Source organism: Jatropha curcas, chromosome 2, assembly GCF_041381405.1.
Source record: "Jatropha curcas cultivar XTBG-Jc1 chromosome 2, XTBG_Jcur_1.0, whole genome shotgun sequence".
In the NCBI taxonomy this organism is placed as follows: domain Eukaryota; kingdom Viridiplantae; phylum Streptophyta; class Magnoliopsida; order Malpighiales; family Euphorbiaceae; genus Jatropha; species Jatropha curcas.
This window is the reverse complement of record NC_143152.1, coordinates 31,751,774-31,777,183: the sequence shown is the minus strand read 5'-3', so window position 1 is coordinate 31,777,183 and position 25,410 is coordinate 31,751,774. Positions and strand designations below refer to the sequence as shown.

The 25,410-nt window shown below is 32.8% G+C and overlaps 5 protein-coding genes and 1 long non-coding RNA gene across 8 annotated transcripts in view; all 6 read right to left on the bottom strand.

The window, feature by feature from the left end:
• The window catches only part of LOC149498631 (bifunctional 3-dehydroquinate dehydratase/shikimate dehydrogenase, chloroplastic-like), a 3,670-nt gene extending 133 nt beyond the window's left edge, over positions 1-3,537 (bottom strand). The window contains exons 1-6 of the mRNA XM_089717358.1: positions 2,281-3,537; positions 1,454-1,559; positions 1,117-1,335; positions 568-908; positions 206-269; positions 4-58 (exon numbers count right to left, since the gene is read on the bottom strand). Coding sequence (XP_089573484.1) covers positions 4-58; positions 206-269; positions 568-908; positions 1,117-1,335; positions 1,454-1,559; positions 2,281-2,495 — 1,000 coding nt within the window. The 5' untranslated portion in view covers positions 2,496-3,537. The remainder of the gene's footprint in view (positions 1-3; positions 59-205; positions 270-567; positions 909-1,116; positions 1,336-1,453; positions 1,560-2,280) is intronic.
• Positions 3,538-4,454: 917 nt separating this feature from the next.
• Positions 4,455-9,344, bottom strand: LOC105647851 (FRIGIDA-like protein 5). Its single transcript, XM_089718199.1, is given in 12 exon segments — positions 4,455-4,983; positions 4,986-5,091; positions 5,166-5,332; positions 5,542-5,703; positions 5,706-6,128; positions 6,697-7,030; positions 7,033-7,149; positions 7,222-7,394; positions 7,581-7,769; positions 7,772-7,898; positions 7,901-8,455; positions 8,458-9,344. Coding segments are annotated over 12 exon segments (3,324 nt in total). The 5' UTR covers positions 9,112-9,344; the 3' UTR covers positions 4,455-4,666.
• Positions 9,345-9,914: 570 nt separating this feature from the next.
• On the bottom strand, positions 9,915-12,433 carry LOC105647616 (Transport protein particle (TRAPP) component). The gene is made up of 4 exons (XM_012233765.4): positions 12,188-12,433; positions 11,711-11,828; positions 11,392-11,620; positions 9,915-10,190 (listed from the first exon to the last, which is right to left on the bottom strand). Exons 1-4 carry the CDS (start codon positions 12,337-12,339, stop codon positions 10,162-10,164), a joined length of 528 nt encoding a protein of 175 aa, XP_012089155.1. The 5' UTR covers positions 12,340-12,433; the 3' UTR covers positions 9,915-10,161.
• A 1,970-nt stretch (positions 12,434-14,403) lies between these two features.
• On the bottom strand, positions 14,404-14,901 carry LOC105647617 (hypothetical protein). Its single transcript, XR_016319662.1, has 2 exons — positions 14,775-14,901; positions 14,404-14,697 (listed from the first exon to the last, which is right to left on the bottom strand). It is a non-coding gene; the product is annotated as a hypothetical protein (long non-coding RNA).
• A 2,254-nt stretch (positions 14,902-17,155) lies between these two features.
• CSD1 (copper/zinc superoxide dismutase 1) lies at positions 17,156-20,132 on the bottom strand. 3 transcript variants are annotated; one of them, XM_012233767.4, is made up of 7 exons: positions 19,975-20,132; positions 18,818-18,906; positions 18,629-18,730; positions 18,404-18,499; positions 18,099-18,206; positions 17,544-17,597; positions 17,156-17,410 (listed from the first exon to the last, which is right to left on the bottom strand). In XM_012233767.4, the coding sequence occupies exons 2-7, from the start codon at positions 18,891-18,893 to the stop codon at positions 17,388-17,390; spliced, it is 459 nt and encodes a 152-aa protein (XP_012089157.1). In that variant the 5' UTR covers positions 18,894-18,906; positions 19,975-20,132; the 3' UTR covers positions 17,156-17,387. The 3 variants fall into 3 exon arrangements, with proteins under 3 accessions (XP_012089157.1, XP_012089159.1, XP_012089160.1); XM_012233769.4 differs by having other exon boundaries at positions 18,818-18,897; positions 19,975-20,121; XM_012233770.4 differs by having other exon boundaries at positions 18,818-18,929; positions 19,975-20,086.
• Positions 20,133-21,355: 1,223 nt separating this feature from the next.
• Positions 21,356-25,317, bottom strand: LOC149498630 (coiled-coil domain-containing protein SCD2-like; the record flags this gene model as incomplete). The annotated part of the gene is given in 9 exon segments (XM_089718196.1): positions 21,356-21,660; positions 21,907-22,033; positions 22,169-22,209; positions 22,494-22,535; positions 23,187-23,247; positions 24,063-24,184; positions 24,370-24,483; positions 25,046-25,106; positions 25,207-25,317. Coding segments are annotated over 9 exon segments (717 nt in total). The 3' UTR covers positions 21,356-21,547.
• Between the last annotated feature and the right edge of the window lie 93 nt (positions 25,318-25,410).

Below are 25,410 nucleotides of genomic sequence, written 5' to 3'. Positions count from 1 at the left end.
AACCTATCAGCTTCCCATCACTAGGCCTCCTAACAATGGTGTTAACTGCACCTATAGACTGATAAGCGTATAAAGTTTATTACACTGAAATATACCAAGATAGGATTTGCAATTATAATCACATAACATGATGATAGATCAAGCTGATTATCAAGTTCACATATTTTAGAGGAAAATAAAATTAGCATGAAACTTTTAAGACAACCTTAGCAAGTGGATGAACTTCATCACAAAACTCAACAACAGCTTCCTTGTATGGAAATCCAACACTACAGACAAAAGAACAAAATGATCCATTAAGATAACTATAAGTAGAAAAACAGAATATGTAGCTACCAATATTGAAAATGCCAGAAAGAAGTTAATAATTAGTGTAACCAAGCAATGTATAGCAAACAAGAAAACAAACAAACATCATTTACCTCAGCTAGTACTAATCCTTTTTATGCATAATAAACACATATAAACCAAACAAAACTTGAACTTCTCAGATGATATTACCAAATAATTAATAAGAAGCATGTGTTCTCTTAACTTTGGAGCAGAAATAAGTTGCACAGTGCATACCTAAAACCGGCATAGTCAGGGCTAGAGTAGACACTAAAGAATTCCTTGAGATCATCAACAAACATGGGCACATATATTCCATTATAGTTTACATGTCTGAATGTAGGATTATGCAATATGGGGCCTTTGCTGTGGCCAACTGGTTTAGAAATTAGACCGAAAACTTTAGTATCTGAATTGATGCGCTCAACCTTATAGGCTTCTCTAAGGCTGTCTAAAGTAGGCAGACCAGGAATCAAATTTCCTTCTATGGAGCCATAGACTAAAGAACCACCAAATTTTGGGGACAATATTTGGCTTATGAGACCTCTTTCTCCTACAGAGTATGCAATTAATGGCACCTGCAGTTGTCAACAAAGTTTGAAATTATTTTTCACGCACAGAAATTTAAAGGCATTCCTGATATTTCAATGATATGAATCATTAGGTCCTTTATTATACAATCTCTTGGTAATACGTGCCACGCCTAGATAGTTATTTATGTTCTATCTGATCATTTATTATTTTCAATATGTATAAAAGGCATTACGGTTTATTACGATCCCATACCTGAGAATGTAAAAGCAAATAAAAAATTCTTTGCAGTTCTGTAATATTATTTGCATTTGAAACAAGTTTGATAATATCTGCTCCAGCAGCTTGCATGCTCCCAACCAGATGGCTAAGATTTTCTTTTGGAGGGGTTGCACCAGTGAGATAACATGATACAATAATTTTGCTATCAGTTTGATGTGTCTTTTTCAGTTCCCCTATCATATCAGAAGCCACCTGAATTATCAAAGCATACAAGTGAGGTAAAGTTTAGCATTCATAATTTCTTAAATGATTATGTTACGATGTGAAATGGATTCTTCAAAAAACATCTGAATGCAGGATCGAGAACTACCTTGAGTTCTAAATCAATATAATCAGCTCCCAGTTCATGAGCCAAACGAAGTACTTCCAACCTCGTGTGCTCATCTCCTTCAAAAAGACCACCTTCACATTTTGACCTGGAAAAATTGAAACTTTCTCTTCATGGACAATCACTTTCAACAAATTAAATGCATAAATGTCATATTATATATAGGAGTGTGAGGCTTCCATAGGAGTTTGCATATATGGAAAGGATAGGTAAATGTGCACATATATCCTTCTAAATTCATTATCTTGTTCTAAAATTTCTAATCACCATTGCTAGTAGAAAGACTAAAATTACTTCAAATTCCAATACAGAACGTAAACATTAACAAGTCATGGAGGAGAACTCCATCCCCATTGCACTCTTGATAAAAGCTTGGAGTGGGTTCCAGTTCCATTCCTCAATGTCGAATGTGAAAGCGACTGCACTATATTTAAATGAAAAAAAAAAAATCAATTATTAGACCAATTTGTTTCCCACAAGTAACTGGGTTGCGTACTGCATTGAAACCTTAGCATGGCCTTATCTTCTTTGTTAAGCTCAGATAAGGCATTTTTTTTACAGCCTTCCTTTTTTGTTTTCTTACTCGGAGGGAACAAAGCCACATTTATAACTTTTTGGCATATTTACTTTATACGAAATAGTAATACAAATTACATATTTCCTGGTAACAACAAAAGACTAAAGCATGGAAAAAAGTAAATACTAAAAGGTTACACGCAGAGAATAATTCCAATTGAAACTCTAGGAAACCTATAAATCCTAATCATAGAAAAGAAATTTAAATCACAAGCAAAAGTTCAATACTATACCGATACACAATAATCACTGGCAAGGGCTTCTTTCTGAGGATGGTTTCAAGGTCTTGGCCAGGCTGAAAGTTCTTGATGTAGTCCAACCTGACCTCAACAACATCAGCACCCTGTGACTTTGCACTGTACATGTCCCTAACCATTTGCTCAACAGATTGAGCCATTAGTGGAGCACAAACCATTGCAGAACTATTCAATAATCCAACGTGACCCATTAGGCCAAAAATCAATAGAGAAGATTAAAATGAGAATAAAAGCAACGTTGATTGAAAGCAAACAAATATCGTAAAAGACAGTTGATGAGTGGGTATTGATGGGACAAGAATTTAAGGACAGGCAAAATGAAAGAAAATATTTAAAAAAAAAAAAAAAACCCACCAACAACCCAGAATTAGGAGAGAATATGGCAAGCAAAGTTGTTGGATAGGAATTACACCTAGTTAATTCATTTTATAGCCAAAAACTCTCAGATAAGGTTTGAAGGGTTTGGTTTTGAAGAAAATAAAAAATTAAAATGCCAAGTTGAATCCATAAGCAGGCAAAACATAAACTATAAAAGGAAAAAAAAAAAAATGCTGGTGTGAACTATATTCACTGTAGCATTTTGTATTAAAAAGGGCTACAGAAAAAAGTAGGGCATCATAGCCAAGAGTTGGTGAGATCTCTTTCTCAGATTCAGGAGGGTACTGAAGCATATAAATAGAATAGACTTCCGTAAAAATAGGAGTCGTGTTTGAAAAAATAAAAAATAAGTCCAAGATTGCATTATTTGGAAGCTATTTTAACTAGTTAATGAATTTAGGCACCGTGTCAAGGAATTAAGATGGCTAGGCTTTGACTTCATTTGATTGGTGGGTGTGGTGGGTGAGACTGGAACAAGAAGATTGGGTCATGGCATGGCCTAATGATTATCCATGTAGAAGACAGATAAATTAAGCTTCAATCTTTATCATGATTCTCCATAAAAAAATAAATAAATAAAAGCTTTAATCTTTTTCAAACTTGGACTGCAACAGATTTCACCTTGTACAGGAGGAATTATTACCCTTCTTTCCTCCTCAACACATTAAAATTTTGGAAGCCAAAAAATAGAGGAAAAAGAATTATTCTCTTCCCCATCGTTAGACTCCAAGAAATACACAGAGCTGAACTGTTCATTAGGAAGAAAGAAAGAGAAGATGGAAAAAGGCAAATAGCTGTATACACCTAATGCTTGCTGTGTCTGTGAAAGTGTACATTTTGCTTTTGTCGTGGACTGGACTGTGAGATGGCAGAAGTAGCCAAGTTGCTAAAGAAGGACGACGACTATAGATTGTGACGAGGAAATATCTGTCGCTTGGATGAGGCGGCACGTCTTAGAATCTAGGCTTTGTCAAGTGGGCCACCCCAAAACCTACGTGGCTTTTCGTGTTTTCTTTTTTCTTTTTTGACAGAGTAATAGTGGGGCCAGTGCCTTTTACTGGTCTCACGTCATCCGTATTCTGTAACCAAGACATGAATATTATTATTTAAGACCAAGAAAATGACTTTAAGGTTGTTTGGTTGGTGGATATCAACATCTAAGATCTTTATCTTATCTACTTATTTACATTAAAAAGTATTTTAGCACAAATTTGATCTGACGGTCCATGATTTAACAAAACTCTGCTGCAGCCTGCACGCATTCTCGTGATGTGAATGCTAGTTATTCATTGTGGTGTAAAATAATGTTTATTATGTATCATATATTATTTTTTTTATTTTTCATTTTGACGTGTTATATATAAAAAAATATTTTCTACTTTTTTTAATGACTTTTAATAATTATTTATTTTTAAATATTTATAAATAAAAGATCACATAAAAATATTAAATTGGAAAAAAATAATCTTATCATTAGTTATTTTTATAAGATTAAAGGAGTCTAAACCATTCATGCTTTTTTATTTTGATTTTGTTTTTTCAAAACCAAAAGTTGGTTAATTGAAAATTAAACTGATAGAACAGATTAAAAACACTTCCTATGATTTCTTTTCTGTTTTGATAACTCTGTGCTCTCTTTTAAGACATCGAAAGGATTAGACTTTAATAATTCAATCTAAACTCAGACTTGTCTCATCTTGTTATAGCAATTCATTAATATATGAAATTACTTTTACCAAGAAAAGCAGGAATTTTTATATATATACCTTCGCTTTGATCAAGACTCCACTCTCTGAGGTCCAATGAACCAGATGATTGTCAAGACCCATTTGACCAATGGAGTTAATAGATTGATTGCACCTATGTGGAAAATCACACGCATCGCACGCACCAAAAAACAAGGCAAAAAACCTTGATCATTTACAGGCCAAACACAACGATCACCGGCAGTGATTGTCATTCATAAATCACATTAACAGGACATTCAAGAAGACCTGTGTTTATTGTGACCAGGATAGCCAAATGTGTTCTTGTGGTGAGAGGAATTAACATTTGGATTATAGCAGTTTGGGTGCGTGTTGTTTGTAGGATAGCTTGCCCTGTTGTAGTGTCCAGATGGTGCATTCATGTTAGGAAGATCTCTGGATGAAGCATAAATCCTAGGACGCTTATTTCCATTCTGATGTTGCGGTTGAGTTGTTGCAGAGACTGGGGAAAGCGGCTGCTGATCTAATTTAGATTTAGACCGGGAACAAGGTCTGAATTCGGCTTGAAATTTCTCCTTTTTATGCTTTTCCAGTAGAGAATCCGTTCTTCAAGGACTTCAGGTGAGAGGCCTTGAATGTTGTAATCTGCAATGCATTTCCACACAGCTTTCAATGCATTTAGCTCTCTGTCTATAGCCCTAATCTGCAAGTTCATTAAATCTTCAAATCAGTGATACTTGATGAAAAAAAACTGCCAAACTAAAGATCCACTATTACCTGCACTTTCGTAGAATTTCTATTTTCATTTTGTAGTTCCTTGGCAGAATTGCTCAAATGATCCTTTAAAATGGAAACTGGGGGGAACTTGTCGACCATATCTAACGCAAAGATATACTTAACTGCCACAATTCGTTGCTTCTTTTTAATAAGATTTTTAATAAAATCTGTCATGGGAAAGACATGTCAATACCATCAAATTACTTGAGAGGAGTCTCAAGAGGAACTGACAGTAATTTACAAAAAAGAAAAAAAGAAGACTTGCATGATGCTATAGGTAAAGGAAATTTCTGCAACAGGTTTTATATAGAATTGTCACAGTGTGGACGTGGATGAATGATATGCAAAAACAATACAGGATAGAGCAAGCACTCACTTGGGATCATCTCTGCCAAACCAAGGGCTTGAACTAATTCAGGGACCTTTTCATGCCAATCATCAGCATCCAGAAGAACAAGAAGCAGATCTGCCGTAAAAGTAGATGCCAAACTATAGGCAGCTAAAAAATGCAGGAAACATATGACCTCTAGAGGATCCATTCCATTCTTTCCAGTCTTTTTTCCCAATAAAGTGCAAATTCTTTTGCCTCTTCTCTTAACTCTGGATTAATCTGGGGAGAGACTTTCCTTAACTGTTCCAACAACAAAATACAAATTTTTCTTGAAATAACCAACTTCATATCCCTATTTCCCCTAAAGTCGAAAGGATGGGAAGTGTTCATTACATCTAAAACAAGCTTTCCTGGATCAAATGCAAGTTGAAGAGCAGCAGCAACTTTACTTGCTAAATCATGACTTTCATCCATGGTAAGTAACCGTCTCAAATCGTCCTTATTACTGTCAAAAGAAAAACATTTAGGCTTAGGTTGAGGATCCAGAGATGAAGAAGCCTCCTTTCTTTCAAATGGTGAATCACGTGGTGAGGATTTCTCAATCTGTACCGGGAAAGGAACAATGCAGGTTGCTGACCAGGTGAAACAACAAGTGTTCATTATCATTAGACAGGATGAATACAGAATATAAACCATATGGTACAGGCATAAAATAGCAAAGTTCCAAAGGCTAAAGTATCAAAATCTCCAAGTATCAGCCTAGTTAAATAAGAAAATGGGAATGCACATATACAATTTAACAAGGACGTGTAGAGTTTTTGTGTCAGAAATTCAATAAGGCCATGGCAATTGGCAAAAAAAAAAAAAGAAGAAATATTTTGTTAGTGCCTAAAATGTCAAGCAATTCCAGTATTTATTTTAGAGTACAGGGAATAGTAATCTGGATGCCTTCAGCTATAGCCTTTGTATGGCTGCTCTCATACTTGCGTCCACATGCTTGTGCTTGATAGCCCAGGATTTCCATTGTCGTCTAAATAACTGCTCCTACACTACTACTATAAACACAAAGCAAAATTAAGCATATGCTCCTAAATGTACTATGTCTCCCACAGAATTATTCAGATAACAACTCATATTAAGAATCAAGTTTCAGCCTATCAATCTTCAATGACTGGATAACACAAATATGGCATGACATACCTTGATCTGCACCGGAGGATGTGTTTAGATCATATTCTGACATAGCAATCCAAGAACTTTTAATTCCATTCTGCTGTTGTGATTGGGTCATAGGGGCAGGCAGAGAAGTTGAAGTGGTTGTTGGGAAGCAGGTAAGAGCAGGGATTTTGGTGGATGCAGATTTGGGGGCTCGAGCAGGGGCATCAACACCATGAACAATACGTGGCAAATTTTTCATCTTTCTCCAAGGTGGTCTTTGAATTTTACATGCTGAGGCTGCCAATTTCCCTTTCATATTTGAGTTTCCTTTCTTGAATTTAGCTGCCAATTTTGCTTTCTCATTTAATTTCCTTCCTCGAGACTAACAACCATCTGGTGAAGGCTCCCAAGTGAAGGTCCATACTCAATATTGTAGTTTCCAATGCATCTTAGTGCACATTTCACATCAGCTATTCTTTTCTCCCTGGCCTCAATCTGTTACAAATTTGTTATGAGTAAACAGGAAGGAAGCATTGGCATAACAAAGGAAAAAGGAGACATATATACCTGCCCTTCAAGTGATCTTTTTCCCTTTCTAATTCTTCTGGCAGCAATCTTAGAATTGTCCAAGTAATCTTTCAATAAAAGTACAGGTGGGAACTTATTAGCAAGCTTAAAGGCATGGATAATTCCAATGGCCTCAATATGCTGCTTCTTGCTGATAAGTTTTTGAATAAAACCTGTTGCACATATTGCAGGTTTAGGATACCAAATAAACAAATAAATGGTCTAAAAATAAAATACAACGGCCATTTGAAGAAGGGACAATTAGAAGAATCTCAGACATCAAAATCTTTAGCAGCAAACTATTTGTTGAAGTACATATGCAGCATGATTAGGTAAAGCTTAAACATTATACACTTTACCAGATATCTTATCTGCAAAACCCAGGACGCGCAATAGTTCAGCCTGGCTATGTTGGGCAACAACCTCCAATTGAGTGAAGAGCTCATCAGCATCAAATTCAGAAACTAGTCCGTAAGAAGCTAAAAGCTGCAAAAATCCCAAAACCTCAAGATAGTGCTCCGCATCTACCTTCATTTTTGTTATCCAAACACAGGCAGTCCAATTGCTTCCTTTTTCACTTGAGGCCTAATTTCTGGTGATATTTTCATCAATTGCTCGAATAAGAAAATGCAACTTCTTCTGACAACACCCTCTTCAAACTCCATATCTCCCTTTTTTTCAAATGGGGAGGGTAAAACCCATGCATTGCATCCAATACAAGCTTTGCAGGGTCTGATGAAAGTCTCAGAGCAGTAAGTACCTCAGTCCTAATTGAATCAGATACTCCACGCTCATTTATGAAAATCTGCAAAGCCTTACCATCAATACTCAAAGAAAAATGGATATTAACATCCAATTTACAATCCATAGCTTCGTTAACTACATGGGTATCTAGTGGCTCAATTTTCACGCGAGTATTATGGCTATGATCAAAATGTTTCACTTTCAATTCAAGTTCTTTACTTCTTTCTTGAAGTTGCCTCTCCTTCAATTCAATCTCTTTATATTTTTCCACAACTTTCTTGTTCTCCAATTCTACTCTCTCGCTCCTTTCTTGAATTTGCTTCTCCTTAAATTCGAGGCCTTTAAATTTAAGTTCTTTCAACCTCAATGCTTTGCATTGTTCATTCAAACTCTCATCTTGAGATGCAATTTCTTTCGCTCTTTCTTCAAGTTGCCTCTCCTTCTATTCAATCTCTTTATATTTTTCCATAACTTTCTTGTTCTTCAACTCTACTCTCTCACTCTTTCTTGAATTTGCTTCTCCTTAAATTCGAGATCTTTAAATTTAAGTTCCTTCAACCTCAATACTTTGCATTGTTCATTCAAACTCTCATCTTGAGATGCAATTTCTTTTGCTCTTTCTTCAATTTGTTTCTCTTTCAACTTCAATTCATTAAATGCCCGTTCACATTGCACCTTTTTCACTTCAATCTCTCTCACTAACTTTCCCTCCATTACTTTAACATCACAAGCTCTCTTCTCAATATCGTTATTAAACGACTCAAATCTCTTCTGTATCCCATCAAGAACTTCCAATTTTCTACCTATTTTATCATTCAAAGTCTCAAGCTCTCCGCTGGACCTCTCAATCCATTCAATTCCTCTCTTTCTCTCTTCAATTTCCTTTCTTTGATTTAAAACAAACTCCTCCTCTCTTATCTGCAACTCTTTCTCTCTCTTCTTGATATCCTGTTGGAGGGAATGGAGCTCCTTGGCGCATTTTTCGATGATAAGGTGCGTGGAATCCAAGTGATCTTCTATATCCTTCCATTGATGCGTAAGCAAGAGAATCGAAGAAGCGCTGTCGTGAAGTTGATCAAGCGTTTGGCGAAAGTTTTGTTTATGTAACTCGGTGAGTTTTAACTCAGAAGAAATCTTGTCCTCCATTAGAGCCAGGCAAACATAAATAGGTTATGTAATGTAAGTATATATATGTGTGTATTAACCACCACCGCGGGTGAATATATAACCGTATAGGGTTGGAGGTTTGAATTAGGAAAATCACCCGCATAAGGTGCTCAGTGCTAACTAAAAATTTATTTGAAATTTTTGTCATTAGTAAATTTATTTTCATTACAAATTTAAGTGCTTATTTTGACTTAAATATTTGTTATTTTTCGTCTAATTATCTTTTACTTATATTTGATTTAAATTAAATATTTAATTATGTTTGATTGAAATCAAATATTTTTTTTTTAATAAAAAATTAGATTTTTTTTTTCTTTTGATACAAGTTTAAGGGATAAACTGTAATAAAAAAATGATTTTTAGGCAAATTGTTTATTGATTCTAAAAGTTGATTTTTTTTTTTTCCCTTGTTTTTTCACAAAAAAAATAAAGGCAAAATTGTGTGTTTTTAATGGGACCTATTAGTTAATGGTTTCAAAATATAAGCATACAATTATTTATTTTTAAAACCACAGGCCAAAATAGTTTTTTTTTTTTTTTTTTTTTTTTTTTGGTAAAATAGAATGACAATTATAATTTTCCCTTAAATTTATTTTCAGAAATTCTCAAAAATTTGGACGGTATCCCTTAACAATTTCCTTTACATTATCCAACCATCTTGAGCCTATATTCATGCCATATATATCTATATATATATATATATATATCCAACCATCTCATACAATTAGTGCCTCCCTAAATACAGCCAAGGCCTTTCATTTCACACATGCAACTCCAACAGAGAAAGGAAAATCATGTCATCAGCATTACTTTTACTGCTAAAATTCCAGTCTATCTATGCAAAACAAGCTTTTCTCCAAGAATATTTCATCGTCACGACTTTGGACAAGCTTTATGGACATTTAGAACTTGTCAAATTAAGTACATTTTCAAGTAGAAGAAAAGGGGAGGAGAAAAAAAAAAATCTAATTTTGTGATGAACATGCTTCAAGGCACAACACTGATCCCATATTTGTTGTAATACACTTGTCAAGCCTTTATCCGAACCACAAATGAACCTGTTCACAAGTGTACAAGCATGATGAAAATAACATGGTCAGTTATATTTTTTAAATTACATTTTTGCATAGTTGCAATTGATGATAGATTAGGAATAGGAATAGAATATAGAACACTTAAAAGCTAGCAAACTTATTGTGAAAAGATGACTTCAAATGTTGTCAACCATGACTTCCTATATATCAGCAGAACCAACTTATTGAAATGAAAAGAAATGCATTAGCTGTTTAAATGGATTGCTGAAGTGAACTCTAGAACTCAAACTTTTAACTCGGGACCCAAATTGCGAAGGCCTGTGAACTTGAAGACTAAGAGCTACAAATTTATACATAATGAATGAGATATTATCAGGAGAGAACAAGATTATACATTTTGTTTAAGTTTATTTTTAGGTTAAAAAAAAGGTGGGATGTGGAAGTCACAAAACGAAAATAGGCAAATTTAGAATTTATTTGATCAAATAAGATGAGGCATTTCAAACAGAATGCAAAAGAGAATATGCCGGAAGAAGAGAAGGAATTACGGACAGTCCTGAGAAAACAAATCAGAGGAACATGATAAGATATTAATAACAAATGGTGCATATGATTTAACTGAGAGAATTAAGAAATGGGAAAATCGATTGCCTGTAGTGGACTAAATCATGGCACAAAGCATATTGATACCTGACAGCAAAGAACTTGGTCAAGCACATGAATATCAGGGTGAAGATAACTAATTTGTAATGCAGAAACCAGGATAGCCAAACTCAAAAAAGAAACTAGAGGATAGATAGTATGAATCAGTGAAAGGCATTGACTAGCAATCCTTCAATAGGTGCTAAGTTGTACAATGATCAAGATGAACACATTCTGGTAAATCAACCTTACAAAGGAACACGGAAATCAACAACCAGTTTTGGAGGAAAAAGCCAGATAACAAATGTTTACAAGCACAAAGAACTACAGCAAAATAAGCCATAGCGAAGGCAAAGTTACTCCATATGCCATACTTTCTCTCACAGAGTGATTCAAAAAGAAATTATGTCAACAAAAAATTGAATAAGCATATCTGTCCTCATTCATGACATGCTGTAAAATAAGGTTTCCCATATAGTATGATAACTTCAATAACTTAAAATAACTAATTAGTAACCACTAATAAACAGAGTATGATCGATAATAAGGAAAAAGAAAAGATATTGACAATCTAGTTACTCACATGCCGGAAGATTGGATATGTCAGCAGAAACTGCGCAAGGGATCCCTAAGTTTGAAAGAGCTCCCCTTATGATTCCACAAGGGAAATAGAGATGCATGCTCATTGCTTGGGTAGCCTTATTTTCAGCCAAGGCAGAAGGATCTTGTGATGCTCCTCCACTTTCAATAGTTGGATCAACTGACATTCGTGCAAGCCAGCGAAACCTATTATCTTGCAGTACAAAGGTACCCTACAAGAGCACCACAAGCCAGTTCGTCATCAACCACAAGTACATGACGACTAGATGCAAATCGCATCCAGAATCAAATTCGGAACTTACTCTATGATTTGTCTTCAAGTTGTCAATCTGCTTCTTAAAGACCTCAGACCAAAAGTCCTTGCAAATGAACTTTATTGCCTCTAGATGATCACTAAATCTCGGCCGCTCCATAGTATACCTAACAAAATGAAACTCTTTTACTCCATCCTAAATTTCCCTCTACAGAAATATTAAAAGCAGGCGATGATCAACTCTAAACTTCTCTACTCCAACTGTAGAGTTTATTCAAAATCAAAAGTTTCTTATCATTTCCTATAGTTTCTCAGAAATCAAACAGACATTCAAATTTTGAAGCTAACAATAATTCAGATTTGAAGATCCAATCTAACGAGAAAAAGATGGAAGTAACCAGAAATGACCAGAAACAATTGCTCATATGACATGCAGAAAAAAAAAATCAAATTAAAACATTTTGCAAAAACGAAAACTAAAACTGAAAGTTAGGGGATTGGGAAGGCCTGCAGCGGGTGGTTTTACCGTTCGGCTAGCTGGTGGCCGACCTGATAGCCAATAGCCTCGATCCGCCGGCCGGCGAGCTCAGGTTTATTAGCGTCGAACCTATTGCAGTATGATGACACCATCTCCGTCAGTAAGCTATCAACGCAACTCTCTGACACTTCTCTGCCCATTCTCTCCCTCCCTCTATCTCTCTCTCTCTCTCTCTCTCTCTCTCTCTCTCTCTCTCCCCGTCTGTGGAAGGTAAATTTGCTTACAGTTGCTCTCTCCTCGTTTACGCTTAACAAAAAGAAATGGACAGTTCTTCTGATATTGGGCTAATGGGCCGGCCTATGGCAGTACCGGATCTCGTCTCATAAGAACAATTTGAACCTTTAGATCCAGCCCATGATATATTAAGTGATCCAAACCACCTTATGGATGGCAAATCCGTCTTGAAATCCATTTAAAATTTATATGGATCTCGAATCCATATAAATTTCTATTGTCAAAATTACATTGCTTTGTTATTAAATGATTAGTTATTTCTTTTTTTTTTTTATTACTAATTTTTCTAAACATAGGTTGTATGGTATGTATACCTATCGTACATATTTATAATCTAATTAAATATTACAATATATAATAAATTAATAGAAAATTTTACATAAAAAATTAAATAAAATAAAAGGAACTTGATAGAATTATATAATTGTAACGAGAATTATAAAATAAAAATTCATTATTTCATTTTTTTAGACATCATCTCCTACAGGAGAAAGGTTAACAAGGTAATGTTATCTGAATTGATTTTCGATGGCCTTTCTGACACATGCAGATAACTTGTTCTTTACAGAAAACACGGTCACATTGTTCAGGACAAACGCCAAAGCAATCCTCATTCGTAATACAAGCGAAGTCTGGTATGAAATTCCTTTTCAATGAAACTTCTTGTTTCGCCGCCGTCGTCGCCGCCTCTCTTGGTTCAGTCCCATCAACAAAACCTGTTAACCAGTTATTGTTATATCAGAAGAAAGAAAATACAACTTAATAAGAAAAGGTATTTGCTTACAACAGATGATGCCTATTAATGTCACCAAGAATGCCAAGTTGAATAGAACTCTTCCCATTTTCTTTCCCGATGAGAACTACAATTTCTGTTGAGGTAATTTGGCATGAATTTACATTTATATATAGAGAAGTGATATTAAGGATAATAAATGTTAATTATATTTATGGTATCTGAACTGTTAATTTTTTTATTTTAATCTTTGAATTAAGTGTATGAATTAATAATTTTATCTTCTTTTTTATTATTTTGAAATTGAAAGAAAATTAGAAGAAATTTTTTGTTATTTTATTTTTTAGAGAAAAGAGATATTAAATTATAAAAAAATTTTAACGAAATAAAAAAGAAAAATAAAATGAATTGATGTTTATGTTGGATATAATTTATGGAGCAAAATCATTCACTTTAAATTTTTTTCCGACGAAATAATGGTGTAATCTTATCATATCATACGTGCATGTGTATGGATTTATTCCTTAATTTGAAAATTTTATCAACTTTGGTAGGTAATAAATATTGTAAATTTATGATATATTTAGAAAAGTTTTTATTGATGCCCTACCACAAAGTTCCATTTGTCATTATTTTATTAATTATGAATTTATTTCCTTTTTTGATAATATTTGGACTAGAATTGTAAATGTTTAAATTTATTTCCTAATAAAAAACTTCATAATTTTTCTGATTTCCTTCCTTTTTTTTTTTTTTTTTTGTTAATCATGGATATATTTCCCCTATTAGATATGAAGTTTCATGTAATTTTATATATTATAGTTTTCTCAAATGCGTCTTGCACATTGTTTGTACTAGGTTATTTTTACTCGTTTCAAGTAAATCTAATTTAATACATATATTACTTGTTATTATAAATAATAATACTATAATAATTTTTTTTAATTTTTTGCCAAAGTCTATGAACATATAATTAATTTTATGGTTACCCTTTTTAAGAAAAAAAATTATTTGACTAAGCTTACAACTCACTTACGTCTATTTTATGACTGACCTTAAAGAGTGGATACTATCCCTCTTAGTTTCATTATTCACATTGTTTTTTATGACTTAGTAATATTTATAAATATCATTTTATCATATATTATCTATTTTTTATATATTATAAATATATTTCTATGTAATTGTAAAAAAAAGAAAAGAAAAGAAAAGAAAAGAAGCTGATAGAAAAAAAGAATTGCAACAGGAAATAAAATTCCATTATTTCATTATTTCATTACTTGATTTTAGATATGAAGTCCTATAGGCAGTGCACAGGGTAATGTTATGTCAACTGATTTTCGACTGCCTTTCTGACAATAGCAATTATAATCTTTACAGAAAATACGATCACAGGTGTTAGGACAAGCGCCTTTGCAATTGTTATCCGAAACACAAACTATTACTTTGTCCTTCTCATTATTACTTGTCAATGGAATTTCCTGTTTCACCATCTTCGTCTCTTCTTCTACTTCAGTCCCATCAACAAAACCTGTTAAGAGTGCAAAAGAATGATTCAACAGAAAATAAAACTTAATAAGAAAATGTATTTGCAAAAAAGAAACTAACAACGCATGGTGACAATCAGCATCATCAAGAATGCCAAGTTGAACAGAGCTCTGCCCATCTTCTCTGTCAAGGAGACTTGCAATTTTTGTTGTGTGAATTTGGCATGAATTTACACCTATATATATAGAGAAAGAGAGAGAGAGGTGACATTAAGAATAGTAAATCGTTGATTATAAGTGCATGTATACGTTTGGTATTTCAAAATTTTTATCAATTTAATAGGTAAGAAATATCATAAATTTCTGATATCTATTTATGATTTATAATATATATAAAAATAAAATGGATAGGGAATATTGAAATTACTAAATTTATGGATTGACAAGAATATTATTAGAAGATTTTAATTCGATTGGTGGAAAAAGTAAATGTAATTTATAATTAATTTTCTATTTAAATATAAATTCTATTGGATTAAAAAATAAATTATATTATATACTATATAATGTATATATTAAATATGACAATACTATTCGGTTCCACATTTTTTATAATTTGAATAGTGGTTTAAAAACTAATATTATCGGCAGTTCTGGAACTATGATTATGCCTAACACGTACCCAGTATAAAGTTTTAAAAAAAATTTTGGCATGAATTTACATTTATATGTAGAGAAGTGATATTAAGGATAATAAATGTTAATTATATTTATGGTATCTGAACTGTTAATTTTTTTTATTTTAATATTTAAATTAAGTATATGAATTAATAATTTTTATACAATTAAGTACGCATTTAATTGGAATTCTCATTAAAAAATTAAAATGAACTAATTTGCTCAATTATTTTATTTTATTTTATTTTCTAGATTATTATCTTTCTTTTTTTATCTTCTTTTTTATTATTTTGAAATCGAAAGAAAATTAGAAGAAATTTTTTATTATTTTATTTTTTAGAGAAAAGAGATATTAAATTATAAAAAAAATTTAACGAAATAAAAAAGAAAAATAAGATGAATTGATGTTTATGTTTGATATAATTTATTGCGCAAAATCATTCACTTTAATTTTTTTTTCCAACGAAATAATGGTATGATCTTATCATATCATACGTGCATGTGTATGGATTTATTCCATAATTTGAAATTTTTATCAACTTTAATGATATATAGTAATAAATATATTACTATATATCATATTACCATGTAATATTTATATATTATATTACCATATTTAATATATACATTATACATTTTATATGGTTTCTGTCAAAATTGTTGGTTTCAATTATAACAAATGATAGTATTACCATATTAGTGTTACCATAATTTATGTATATCTTATATAATATGATTTCTTACTTTACCGAATAGGATTTAAATTTAAATAAAAAATTAATATAACTAATCAAAATTAAATTTTTTAATGATATTTTTATCGATCTATAAACTTAGAAAAGACGTTTTTGGCGATCCCTATGTTCTCATTCATTCTCACTTTTATTTATACTTCTTCTTAAATATCTATTGTACGTTATTTTTACTCGTTTCAAGTAAATGTAATTAAATTTTATATATAATTTTTTATTTTTTATTATAAATTATAATATTATCAACAATTTATATTACTAAAAATTTAAGAGCATTTAAAAAATATAAAAAGAGCGTTCTATGAAATAATTAAATAACTTGTTAAAAAAATAATATATTTATACGCATTAATGTAATTTGACAACCAATACCGTTTGTTAGTTCATTCCTTAGCTAGAGTCTCTTGTAATTATGCTTGGTTTAAGGTATGTATGAAATTTATTCTTTGGTTAGTACTTAATACAACGGTATTCCCCTTTCATCGCAAATCTTCAATCCAATTATTATTATCTCACACTAATAGATTTTAAATTCCTTTCAAAAAAAAAAAAAAAAAAATCAAATTAACAGCATAAAATTAGAAATTTCAAGAAAGTTCGTAGAATGAACAAAAATAAATATTTAAGAAGCCCACAGAAATCTGAAATCTTGCCTTTGCTGATGAAATATCGAACAAAGGAATTTGCCTTCTCCTCTTTCTTTCTTAAGCTCCCTTTAAGCTCTTCCCTCTGCTATTTTAAGTTCTTTGAGGTTATCACCTGCCATCATTTTTTTTTTTTTGACCTTTTCCTTCTGTTGCCTACCATTTTCTTTATATAGCATTTTTCTTCAGGGCTTTTAAGCCTTTAAAATTTACCTCTCTAAATCCAATTCAAACAGGGAGTCTGATTTGGCGTATCCGAACATTAAATTATAATAATCTTATCGTTTTTTGAGTTATAAAGTGATTATGAAAGAAACTAACCACTCTCCAATTAATCTCCTTGGACGGAGCAAGCTCATCTTGAGGTTCTAACTGCCTCCATACTCAGACCTTAATATTTACCCATAGCTGAAATCCCAAAGAGAAAATTTGAATCAAACAAAAAGAGAGCCAATCGAACTATGCGGAAAGAGTTTACATCAACAGGCAAACAAAGCATACAACATCTTAAATCATGCAACCAAAACCAGCCAAAAGTACAATAACAGAGTTTAGTCTTTTATTCAATAAGCATTCCTGTCTATGATCATCTTCTAAAGCTGTCTGGCAAATATATGTTTCAGCTGCCTTGTTTTTATTATGGTTGTCTTGAGCAGCAGTTTAACCTTGCAAGCCAATAACTCCTGCAAAAGAAGTAAATTTATGAAAATCACATGCCTATTTTTCCAGTTATGATGAATAACTTAAAATCATTTCATGTCTCACAGTAAATGGAACAATTTTGTTTTAATGTGACCTAGAAAGTTTATTACTTACCACATGCTACTCTGCCACCAGCATTTCCAGTTGATTTGCTAAGTTCATGTCCTCCTGCATATAAAAATGCAATGAGTCAAAGACTGTTTCTTCTTGTGATCCAGTGACAAATTCTAAAACAATACAAGAGAAAATGTGGTGCGTCGTCTGTCAATTTTGGTAATATACAGTCATGGTAAAGCAACAATGATACAAGTCAAAGTACACTCTGGGGTATAGGTGAATGGACCAGCAAAGATAGTCAACTTCAATGCATCACGAAACACAAAGTTCACTGCAAGCATTCTGCTTGTTCACCAATAATACTATAATAACCATAAAGAAATGTTGACTAAATCTGATCACAAAAACCTCTACTGCTAAACGAGCAACAAAAAACAAGTGTCTTCACAAATGGGGGAAACAGCCTAACGCGCACTGTAATTAGCATATAGGCAACTCAAAATTCAACTCTGATCACCAGGCAACATTAAAGCTTTACTCATCAGTGATATATAAATCAGCAATTATGTAAGACCTGAAAATAATTTTTTAAAGCTGAGAACAAAAGATTACCCTTGCCAAGATCATCAGGATCAGCATGTACAACGACTGCCCTTCCTACAATGGAATGTGGACCAGTAAGAGGAATCTGCTTGTCAACAATTGTGAAGTTAACAGTGCCTGGACCGCACAAGAAACACAAATGTTAGTGAACCGGGAAATATCACCGTCAACTAAAAAGAATTAGTAAAGCAGGAAAGAAATAAGCAGAAAAAGATAAAAATGAAATCAATTCTAACACCAACTTCTCGACTAACAGGAGAAATGTTGGTACATTAGAAATGAATTTAACAGTGAAATCACACAATCATGCATACCATCATCACCGACATTGACATTTCCCAAATCACCAGCATGACGATTCCCATCCTCAGGGGCACCATGCTCTTTGCCAGCAGGATTAAAATGTGGTCCTGAAAACAGAGCATCATAAAATTGAGCATGGATAATCTCAATAAACATTAGCAGATATTTTGGTTCTGCAAAATAAGCCAACTGCTTCAATATGTAAAGAAGAAAATTTGTCAGCCAATTAACAATACCAGTTGACATGCAACCATTTGTTGTGTCTCCAAGGGCATGAACATGGAAACCATGAAGTCCTGGCTTAAGGCCAGATATGCTTCCAGTTACAGTGGTTGGACCTGAGGAAAAATTAATTGAAGATGATTACCCATACATGTAATTAACAACGTGAATTCCAGTCAAAATTGACGAGAGCATTGAAATACCATCTGCTTCTTGGGTAAAGAAGATAGTCCCTTTAACACCCTCACTGCTGTTAAGGACTGCGACAGCCTTCACCATTGTTCTGTGTGATCTAGAACAAATAGAAGTTAAATGCTGCACATAAATTATTGCCTAAGTAAAAAGAATTGAAAAAGATATCTAGATGCGTGGCAACTAACAAAAACAAGGGAGAAAGGACAAAAAGAAAAAGTTAATATGTTTGCCTGAACTTCAAGGAAGTCCAACATCAATCACCAATTATTATCTAGCTCCATTATTATTATGCTAGCAAGTCAGAAAGCACAACTATATTTCATAATCATGAAGCTGATATAGAATCTAGACATCAGAATTGAACACATGAAAATAGCAACTACTGCCATAAAAAACACTAAAAAAGCTTGACACTGGAACCAAACATTTGGAAACAATTTACACAATTCAGAAGAGCATAAATATTACAGTCCCAGAGAAAGTGGACTGTAAAACACGGACCATAGGTTTAAGTAGCTCCAACTTCCACAGAAGGATTATCAAAGAGGAAGCACATTACAACACAGAATCACAAGCAGAAAAATGATAGTTGATCTATTTGCTACAGACAACAAACAAACTCGTTTAGAATCCATCTCCATTGGTTTCTGAGACTCTGGCAAATTTGCAACTGAGACCAAGAGCATATCTACCAGAAAACGAGGAAATATTTAAGTCACTAACACCTAGCTCCGCCATGGAGCAAAAACTTTACAGATCTGTCAACAAAACATACAATCCCCAAGCAACTACAACAAAAAGATAAAATCCAATTGCAGATTTAAGACCCAAGCAAATGAAATACACATATAAACCAATATCACACTTCTGTTCTTACATAACAAGCAAAAAAGAAACCATAATACATAAAATCCAGTCTCCTTGAGTGCGAACAACATGAAAGCAACTATACAAATGAAACAAAAGAAAAATCATACAAATGACCCAAAAAGAGGATGATCTTTGAGAAAATTCAAACAAAGATGAAATCAAACACATAACTCAACCAGAAGGACAGAAATTAGAATGATCGAAACTATAAATGCCGATCAAATAACAAAACTTAGAATAATCTAGATCAGAAATGATAAAACCCTAGGAAGAAAGTGAGAATTCAAGCTTTTACCTCAGAGCACCCCTTTGACAGAGAAAGTAGAGAGAGAGAGAGTGTGTGTTAGTGAGAGTGTGTGATGGCTGAATATTGTTGACGACGTGGGATTTTGTATGTTATATAGAAAATTGTGATTTATAAATGGGGAGGGAAAAAAGAAAAAAGAAAATAAGAAATTTTTTTATTAGTTTCTAGACTTCTCGTTTTTATCCTCACCTACCCCACTGCAAATTGGTAATTTCAAAAAATCACACAAATGAGATGCAACACCTGAAGCTGGAGATTACCGAAAGCTTGATCCAATTTTATACCCATTTTCCTTTTTTTTTAAATTATTTATTATTTAATTTCTCAATGTACACTAATTTAAAACAAATTTATATTTTCAATGGTATATTGTAAATGCTATTTTAGGAAAAATTAAATAAAAAAATATAATTCAATTATATTAATTAATTTTTTTAATATTGAATTCAAAAACTAGGGTATATATATATGAGAGTAAATTTATTTTTATTATTTTTAATTTTTTCTGTTTTCCAATTTTTAAATGAATTATTAGACGGCAGATGTAGTTTTTAATTTTTAAGACAGAGGTAGTCAAGGGCTTGTGCCATTCCGTGAAATAATAAATAGGGGTTGGCTGGTGCTACCAAACGAGGCACGCCGATGGTGTTTTTTTCTCTTTAGATCCAAATAAATTAGTATTCTATCATGCTTATCCCATTTGATAATTGGATTTATCATATACAAATATTTTTAAAAATTGTAATTTCATCTGTGCAATATTTATTATAAAACACCAAATTTTTTAAATTTTTATTACAATTGCACCTTAAAATTGAATTGGATTAAGAAAATAACAAAAGCTAAAAATCCTTTGGTTCGTAATTTTGACTCAAAACTTTAAAATATTAAAAATTTATAAATTCATCTATATATGTTATATATAAATATTTTTGACATTTTTAATTTTTAATTTGATATATTGAATATTTTAATTTTGTACCACAATATATCTTCTGTAAACATGCCCATAAAATTCATCTCTCCCGTCGATAAACTGAATTACTGCCTTCCGAGGGATGAGCACTGGTAGTGGTCAAGATCTGCCTCTGACGATGATTTTCTAAATGGAGGAGAAAAGAATGAGTAAACAGAATCTGGTCTGCTTTTGCTTTTCTTCATCTTTAGCTGTACATATTACTGATATGGATGCCAAAGATGATAAGAAATTGTTCTCCCTTTCACTTTATTTCTTATTCTCTGAACCTTTTCCTCCCTTGCACTCCTCCTTATCCTCTGATATTATCCTCCTCCTTATCCTCCATGTTAATGGGAATGTAATTCTGTTTTCTGAACACTATACGAAACTGATTCCAAAGCAGCAAGATAGTTTTATATGAACGTCTAAACCTTTTAAATTTGTGGTTATTTAAAATGTTAATCTTGATCAAAACCATTTAAAAATTGAGTTTTTTTTTTTTTTTAAATGTTAACAGACTCATACTTAAAAATTAACAGAAGCTCTCTCAACAAACTAAATGACCATGAAGATGAAATTCGCAAAAATTTTCTTGGTGAGCAATCAAAAGTTAGACTCAGCAGGTGTTCTGGAATCAGTCTCCAGCCCTCTTCGAGACGCTTGCCAGAGCTGGTTCTCCATACCTAACTTCTTAAGCTCCAATAGCCCTCTTTCAACTGTTCAAAGAATGAAGCATTAACAAACAAATTATAACTCAAAACTCAACTATAGCTAACCCTTCAAACATTTAAAAACAAAGGTTTATGGTTATTTAATTATCATATTAATTTATTACAAAATAAGGAAAATCCATCACATTGTTTCTTCATTTAGCAGCTAATGGATGTAGGAAAGGAAAATGATAGTATACATGTGAGGGTGCATCGTGCTCATGTGCATTTATGTTAGATAGAGATGATTACCATCAACTGCATCAAGTGATGAGGAAAACCGATTGCTGTGATTGATCCAGAACTGCAAACGCTCATCTGCTATGTCCTCTTCAAGTCCATGGGTTTTCGCTCGTTTCCAAAAATATGTAAGCCAAGCCTGCATTGGCATTTTAAAAAAGAATGAAAGAAAGAAAATAATTTAACAAAGTTCTCCTTTGTTAGCTGTTAACCAGCTCAAACGAGTGGAAGGCTCATTAGGCCAATGCCCAATGGTATTACTAATATCTCGTACCTGCTTAAAACGCACGTCTTCAGACTCCTCTGGACTTAGTTCTGAAACAAACAATTTCTCATAAATCATTTATCCAACATCGTCTAACCACTACTGCATTATAAGAAATGCAGTCCGTAAAAGCAAAAAGTACAAATAAAAAATACAAAACATAAGCATAGAAACAGCATCCTTGATATCTGGCCTGACTGAAGTTTTTCTCACATGTCATTTCTGTTTTGGTTAACTCACATCATCACTAGATGCAAGGAGCTATCCACTTTGCGAGTGACGTACTAAATAGAAAAAACTTTTTAGTTAACTGTCAGCTGAATGATGAACTTACCGAATGCTTCAAACTGTCCTTCAGCAGGTAGCTTCACTTCGTCTTCAATCATAGCCATTAGAAATTGAAATAACAGAAAAACTATCAGAGTCTGCCTCTTGTCAGTGATCATACGAACAACTATGTAAATTGAATTTAAATCAGAAACTGAAATAAACATTTTCTTGGAATGAATTAGTTTTTTACATAAATTTAAAATGAAATGCTGCATAGCAAGTTGAAAAGAAATTCAACAAAAGAAACTCCTTGCATTTGGTGAGCTATTGTAGAGGAGAATGAACTAAACAGAATCATTAATTACTTATGAATAAAAAAAGTGCATTCTGGTAACTGGGTCTACATATTCAGTGCTTTATTAGTTGTTATCATTGGATATAAGGGGGAAACAGCAACATTCAAAGTGAAAATCTTATAAAAAGTGGAAAATAAGTCAGAGCCCCTGCATCCTTAATTCAATGGTTTATCGAAAAGAATTAGTCTTTCGATTACGTATATTGGTTTGGATAGATAACCAAAATTTCATATAAGATAGAAAAAAAGTAGAAAATAGTAATAGTTCAAGACAAGGTTTACCACCGAGGGATTACATTAACATTCAACAAGCTCTAGGACACGCTAGTTGATTATCTTGTGGATGCAATGTAACTGATGATTCAGTACTAAGAAATACTACAAAAATATTTTAACTCACACCTGTTTTCTGCAAATTTTGTCGCCGTACCTGAGCCATGGCCAGTGCTACAGCATCTTCTATCTTCAAATTAAAAGCGAAAAGATTTTAAGAAGTATAAATAGCTGCTCATTAAAACTAACAAGGAACAACTCCTCCAAATAATCACACAATTGGACATGCAAAAATTTATTTCTTTGATTAACTACATATTGTAATATAAATGATGGTAATTTCACAATCACATGAATGCACAACCCAGTTTTCCAAACTTGTTTTCAAGTTGAATAAAAGAAATATGCAAATAATTTAGAATGCAAATTGTTTTTCCAAGTTATCGGCTCTCTTCTATGAAAATTTAAAATCCTCCTTTTCCATCGAAGCTCTATATTTTATAAGCATAAGTCCAAAAATAAACTGGAACATGCTTTTGTAATTAAATATATTCCTAAAACTTAAAAGGAAGCATAATAGAATCTGATAGGTATATTTTGATTTTAATTTCGGACGGTGATGAAGAATTAGAAGTATGTGGTCAAGGCTAAACAACTAACCTGAGGAGATTTTTACATATAAACATGTAAGTCCATACATCCAAAACAGTCCCAAATTGAAAGTGAGGTGTGTGTTTCAGTGAGTGGCATTGAACTACACCAGATCTGTTTTTTATTAAGGAGACAAAAAATCTGATGACATAGACATGAAAGTGAAAAGCAGTCATCTGAAAATGGTTTAGATTACTCTGCATCTGGCAGAGGCACAGAGAGGAAAAATTTCAGAGAAGGCATAAATTATATATATATGCACTTATCAGTACAAAGGAATTCTATGAAAAACCAGTTAATATCACAACGGTCAGTTAAGAAAACAGCTAATATTTCAAAAGGTATGACAAAAACCTTCAACGAAGCCAGTTCTCGCAGACCTTTCTCAACTGCAAGCATGCTCTCAATGTTTCCGTCCCCAGAAAGATCATTCATGTCTTGTAAAACTCTCTCTCTTTCATTTGTATCATTGTTTTCTGCTCCAAATGCAGTAAACAAAAGATAATGAGCAAATTGAGGCATTTCCAGCAGTTTTTGAACAATAAAATCAATACAGAGATACAAGGAATAGAATAAATTCAAAACCCAAGGTAGGACATCTGAAAACAATTCAATAGTCAGATGCATTATCAGGAAGAAAAGCAAACAACAAGGCGTAGACCTAATGAGTCCTCTTCTTGAGCTGTCTGTCCAGCAGCTAATACAACTTCAACAGGAAGAGGTGCAAAGGATGACCAGTATTCATATTTTGCTCCAGCAATTTCTGCATGTATACCTGAAAAAAGAATTGTAATGACACATTGGTTTCTAATAAGTTTCTTCATTGATCACAGTTTGTCCAGTTGTTACAAAATGCAACTTCCTAGTGTTCTGATATAGTAATGAATTGAAATTCAGCATGAAAATTAGTAGGGGAAAAACAACATAGAATCCTCCTATCATGTATGGATAAGATCCATCATCCAGAATCAGGTTAGAGTACTATGGCAGCTTGAAAGCTTATATACTATAATATGCAGAACTACAGGTAAACAAACTCTGAGTTAGGAAATGAAAATGAGCTTTTCTTAACCCAGATTTGACAATTCTCAGATGATAATAAAGAGAGAAGTCTGCAGTATGGCCTTGCTACCCTTAGGCTTATTCGTGTACCATTAACCTCCACTAGAACAGTTAAACTAAGAAGCAGCATTTTCATCACATTTCAATGAATGGAGCACAGATTTTGCAGATTTTAGTTAACTGTATGTGTGTATGTATATATGAAAGTGCGGATATAAGCAACTAAATGAAAAAAGAAAGCAATTAAAATTCATGTTTGCATTAAAATGACTAACCATGTTGAACACATAAGCTCCAATATCGTGCAAGCCAACACCTCTTTAGAACAACTTCTTCCTAAGATGAAAACTGCAAATCATATCATTATGACATAAAGGATACCAAAAGAAAACACTAAGTAAATAATAAGTAAAAAATGCTAAGATCGAAGACAAACCATCTCTTCTTGAGTCAGAACCATTCTCTGTGTCATATTCCTGAGTGATTTAACTTCACACTCAGCTTCATGAAGCAGTTCCAAAGCAGATGTTGCCTCATCCTTAGCAGTCTAAATTGTAATCCAGAAATACAATCAGTGCAAGTTAAATGGGGCACTCCTTATCTTGACATATTAAAGAGTAATAAAAGAACTAAAAGGAGA

What these genes read in the sequence shown, in the direction of transcription:
- LOC105647616 (XM_012233765.4), bottom strand. Translation starts at nt 12,339, where the DNA reads ATGGGCAGAGAAGTGTCAGAGAGTTGCGTTGATAGCTTACTGACGGAG. An exon ending in ACTTGAAGACAAATCATAGA is followed by an intron (nt 11,621 to 11,710) that starts GTAAGTTCCGAA and finishes GTGCTCTTGTAG; the next exon opens with GGTACCTTTGTACTGCAAGA. An exon ending in CATATCCAATCTTCCGGCAT is followed by an intron (nt 10,191 to 11,391) that starts GTGAGTAACTAG and finishes ACTTGTGAACAG; the next exon opens with GTTCATTTGTGGTTCGGATA.
- CSD1 (XM_012233767.4), bottom strand. Translation starts at nt 18,893, where the DNA reads ATGGTGAAGGCTGTCGCAGTCCTTAACAGCAGTGAGGGTGTTAAAGGG. An exon ending in AAATGGTTGCATGTCAACTG is followed by an intron (nt 18,500 to 18,628) that starts GTATTGTTAATT and finishes CTCTGTTTTCAG; the next exon opens with GACCACATTTTAATCCTGCT. An exon ending in TCCTGATGATCTTGGCAAGG is followed by an intron (nt 17,598 to 18,098) that starts GTAATCTTTTGT and finishes TTTTATATGCAG; the next exon opens with GAGGACATGAACTTAGCAAA.